Source organism: Octopus bimaculoides, chromosome 5 (assembly GCF_001194135.2).
Source record: "Octopus bimaculoides isolate UCB-OBI-ISO-001 chromosome 5, ASM119413v2, whole genome shotgun sequence".
NCBI classification, from domain to species: Eukaryota; Metazoa; Mollusca; class Cephalopoda; order Octopoda; family Octopodidae; genus Octopus; species Octopus bimaculoides.
Genome location: NC_068985.1, coordinates 65,426,653 through 65,431,369, shown reverse-complemented (window position 1 = coordinate 65,431,369; position 4,717 = coordinate 65,426,653). Strand labels below are relative to the sequence as shown.

Genomic DNA, 4,717 nt, shown 5'->3' with positions numbered 1-4,717 from the left:
ATAATTATTTATTGGTTTACGATAGCATTAATTAACATACTGCTTATTTTATAATTTTAATAACTACCCATAATATATTCCTATATATACTTTTATAACCACATTCACAATTACTTTTATTTGATAATTATACTTTAGAGATATATGTTTTATTACCATATCTTATTCTTTATTTTTATCTTCATTTTTATAACTTCGGTAAATATATTAAACCTCCCCCTGCCTTGTAAGGTTTATACCATGTTCTTTCTACAAAGCATTTATTAGTTAGTGGATTTGCTTCCTACACTCAACACAAGATTCTTGAATCGAAACAGCTGTCAGAGATGATGTCCAATTTTGTAATTAATAAATAATTATTAATTTAGTTATCTCTATTTACTTATTGTTTTATATATATATGTGTGTGTTTGGATTGTCCTTGCATATGGGCCATCCGGACTCCTATCTTCGCTGTGAGCAGGGATTAATCTCCTCTCTTTGCTCCTTTGTGCTACATGGGCTCAACTCTCCTCCCCTCTTCATCTAACCCTCCTTTTCTCTTCTCTCTTCCTCTCTCACTTCCTCCCACCCACCTCTCCTCTCTTGCTCTGGCACTTACTTCCTGTCTTCCCTCCTACCCACCATCTCCCCTCCTACCCACCATCTCCCCTCCTACCCACCTCCCCTCCTCCCCACCTTCTCCCCTCCTCCCCACCTCACCTCCTACCCACCTTCTCCCCTCCTCCCCACCTTCTCTCTTCCCCCTCTCCCTTCATCGTTACCCCACCTCTACACATTCCAACCCCACCATCCCTATACATCCCGTACCACCCCACCTCATCCCTTAGACCCACTCCCTTGCTGCCCTACTCTCGCCTCCCCCACACCACCACATCACGCCACCCCGCGCACACTAGCACTGACCATTTCCCAGCACCTACACCTACATATGCACATGCACATGTCAATGTCACCAGCCCCCTTCCACACGCACATACACGCTCTCATACGCATGCACACCTTTGTTTTGGGATCACCACTACTTTATTATCTCCCCTTCTTCCTAACTCTCCTGTGTGACTACTCTGTCCAGCATTCACCATGATAGATTACTAGCCACTAAATCTTTTTCTATTTTCTCTCCCTGTTTATTTCTGTGTTCCTTTCTGTCAAAGAGCATAGGCTCGAAGCGTAAATGACTTTCTCACTTCCTGAGAGTTGAACTAATACATCTGATTTTTACACACGTGTCTTCATCTTTTGTTTTTTTGTAAATTTTCACTATATGTGTGTGTATGTGCATGTATGTATAGACACACATAGCAACCTTCTTGTAATTGATAACTATGTACTCTACAGAAAGCATTGAGTAATCCTTCAGTTTAATGTAAAATTGTTTTTATTATGACTTGACTTATAAACAAACATTAATATATAGTATCATCATCATTTTAATGTTTAGTTTTCTCTGCTCACATGAGTTGAAGTGAATTTCTACAGCAGGATACCCTTCCTATCACCAACCCTACCTGTTTCCAATTAAGATAATATTTTTCCATCAGAGATGTTTTTACAAAAGATTGGAAACAAAGGACAGTGCTTGCATGATGATGACACTTGCTTACAACTATCATTTGATGTCAAGGCAAGGAGACTAATGCACATGCATAAACATGTATATAAACACACACACACTCACAGACACAAATGCTTCCAAATCCACTCTCATGGCTTTAGTTAGCCTAGGGCTATAGTTGAAGATACTTGCTCAAGGTGCCACACAGTGGGACTGAACCTTAAACCAATCATGTGGTTGGGAAGCAAACTTTTTACTTAACAGCCACACCTGCCGCTCATGTATACATGGCATATATATCTATATGCATGTGGGTGTGTGGATGTCTCCATGTTATATGATTTACTAGTTGTAAATAAATCTCACTGTCATACAAGCAGTGTCATTTGATGTTGAAAATTTCCCTCAACAAGTTTCATCCGACTCATGCAAGCATGGAAATAAGAGCATTAAGATGATGATTAAGATCATGATCATTAATTTTTTCATAATTATTACTGTTTTTACGGTAGAATGAGGTCTCGAGTATGATGTATGAATGCCTTCCAGATGGAAAGAAGGACTTTGCCAGAATATGTGGAGTTCCTTACACTGCACTTCCTTTAGCCACTGTAAGTCTTTTTATAATTTATACATACTGTTAATTTTGGTTTAGTCCTATTTAATATTGTGTTTTATTTGTTGAAAGGAGTCAGTAACACAATATGATGTTACATCATTCTAGAAATGCATTGATGTTTAAGTTTAACCAGGTTTGAATAACTGTTCCCCTCTCACTGTGGGAAATTTTTGTCTTTATTGTATAGTATTTAGAATATTTTATACATACATTGAAGCATAGCTTGTTTTTGCTTTATGTTGATCCGTTCTGCTCAAATATACAACTTCAAAATTCTCTAACATTTTGGAATGTATAAATTGTTGGTTATAGATGTTTATTGAAAATAAATTTCTAGTTTTAAATTTATTTAATCAAAAACTATTTATAATTGCTTACATGAGCTAATTAATTTTTTTACTATACTTCTCAGTGCATTGCAGTCAATCACAACATACCTATGTTAGTTAAAAGGAAGGAAGCTAAAGACTATGGGACCAAGAAAATGGTGGAAGGTAATTTTCAACAAAATGACAAATGTTTGATCATTGAAGATGTTGTTACAACTGGAAGCAGCATTATAGAAACAGCTCTGGTATTTTTGACTCATTACTTTTCTATTATTTGTTATTTATTTTGTAATCAATAATGTGGTGAATTAAGCAAGTTAGTTATATTCTCTTATGTCTTGCTACTACAGTAAAGAAAAGCAGGTGATCCCTTAATTGAAGGATGTCTGAATTCAAAATATCTGGACAGCCTGTAGTCAGTTATTTTGCCTTAATTTTATCCAATTATCATGCTGTTATCTTACCTTTTTAATCTGTTTTTGTCTACCTACTTTTGATGCCTCATTTAAAACTTGACTTGCACTCAGCTTGCATGAATTCAAGTTCCGGCATCAAACAGCATTGTAACAATGATAAATTATTATTTAAGACAGGTTAATAAATTGTGCATAAATTTGATGGAAGAGAAAATGCAGTTCTCATTTTTACTAGATTACAGAAGCTGCATTACTGATAAACCAAAAAGAGTTGATACATTTTTTTTCTTTAAGAGCAGCTCAGATTTTCTAATATTGTTCTTCAAAAAGATCAATTTAAGCCCATTAACACATTCTTGCTCAATTGCATTGAAGATAATTTATTTTGTCTTCTGCTAATTTGAAAGCTGATTTAGTCACTTTCTTTTCTTATTGGTGTTTCTTATTCACTGCTTATTGTTGAAAATAGTGGGAGTACTTTATAGATGTTTTTGGTTGCTTGCATAGTTGAGTTCAAAGCCTTGTAGATGTGAAGATCAAAGGGACATACTATTTTAATCCCATATATCCTTCATTTCTATGATATGACTACAATTTGATACTTATACAGTATGTGTGTGTGTATATTTGTTGGGAGGGGTGCCTGTATATTTATATTTTTGTACAAATACTAGTTTACATATACTTTGAGGTTACTTTGCATTTTGTGATAATGAATATCATTATTTGTTTTTTAATTTGTGTACTTAATGTATCCATACATACATACATATATACATAAAATAGAACTGTGTGTGTGTGTGTATTCACATTTCACGCAAAAATGGCTGTGTGAATTGCTTCCCTACTTGGGATACATGAATAATTTGACCTCGGCTACATAATAGGACCTTCAGTTTATTTTTTTTATTAAAAATAAATAATATTGTTTTATATATATGATTCATTTCTTTAAAAAGGTTTCTCAATGTTAACTTCTGGTATTGATGTAACAATGGTGAAATTTTCCGTTTTCATTTGCAAAATCTCTCACTCTCTATTTTAATGTTTTCATTTCAAGTTTTAATTCACTATTTGCAAACAACTATGATAGATTACTGAAAGCAATATTTACAAAGTTCAGAAATTTAAATATTTGGTCCAAAATAGTTTTTAACGAGCTTTTATTTATGATTTTTTTCATTTCATGTTTGTTTCATTCATTGTTTTCAATGTTCTCTCTTCACACATAAGTCAGTCACACATGCACATGTGTGTTTTTGTATGTACATTTGTATACATTTCTGTATGAGTGTGTGTTTGTGAGAAAGAGAGAATCAGTCAAGGGGTGTGTTGTCATGTATACGTATTGTTGTTGTTGGCACTCTGTCACTTACAACGTAGAGGGTTCCAGTTGATCTGACCAACAGAACAGCCTGCTCGTGAAATTAACGTGCAAGTGGCTGAGCACTCCACAGACACGTATACCCTTAACGTAGTTCTCGGGGATATTCAGCGTGACACAGTGTAACAAGGCTGACCCTTTGAATTACAGGCACAACAGAAACAGGAAGTAAGAGTGAGAGAAAGTTGTGGTGGAAGAGTACAGCAGAGTTCGCCACCATCCCCTGCCGGAGCCTCGTGGAGCTTTAGGTGTTTTCGCTCAATAAACACTCACAACACCCGGTCTGGGAATCGAAACCGTGATCCTATGACCGCGAGTCCACTGCCCTAACCACTGGGCCATTGCGCCTCCACCATGTATACGTATTGTTGTTGTTGGCACTCTGTCACTTACAACGTAGAGGGTTCCAGT

General features: G+C 35.8%; 1 protein-coding gene across 1 annotated transcript in view; it reads left to right on the top strand.

Moving 5' to 3' along the window:
• Nucleotides 1–2,017: 2,017 nt before the first annotated feature.
• Nucleotides 2,018–4,717, top strand: part of LOC106884092 (uridine 5'-monophosphate synthase) — a 116,627-nt gene continuing 113,927 nt past the window's right edge. The window contains exons 1-2 of the mRNA XM_014935312.2: nt 2,018–2,169; nt 2,590–2,751. Coding sequence (XP_014790798.1) covers nt 2,086–2,169; nt 2,590–2,751 — 246 coding nt within the window. The 5' untranslated portion in view covers nt 2,018–2,085. The remainder of the gene's footprint in view (nt 2,170–2,589; nt 2,752–4,717) is intronic.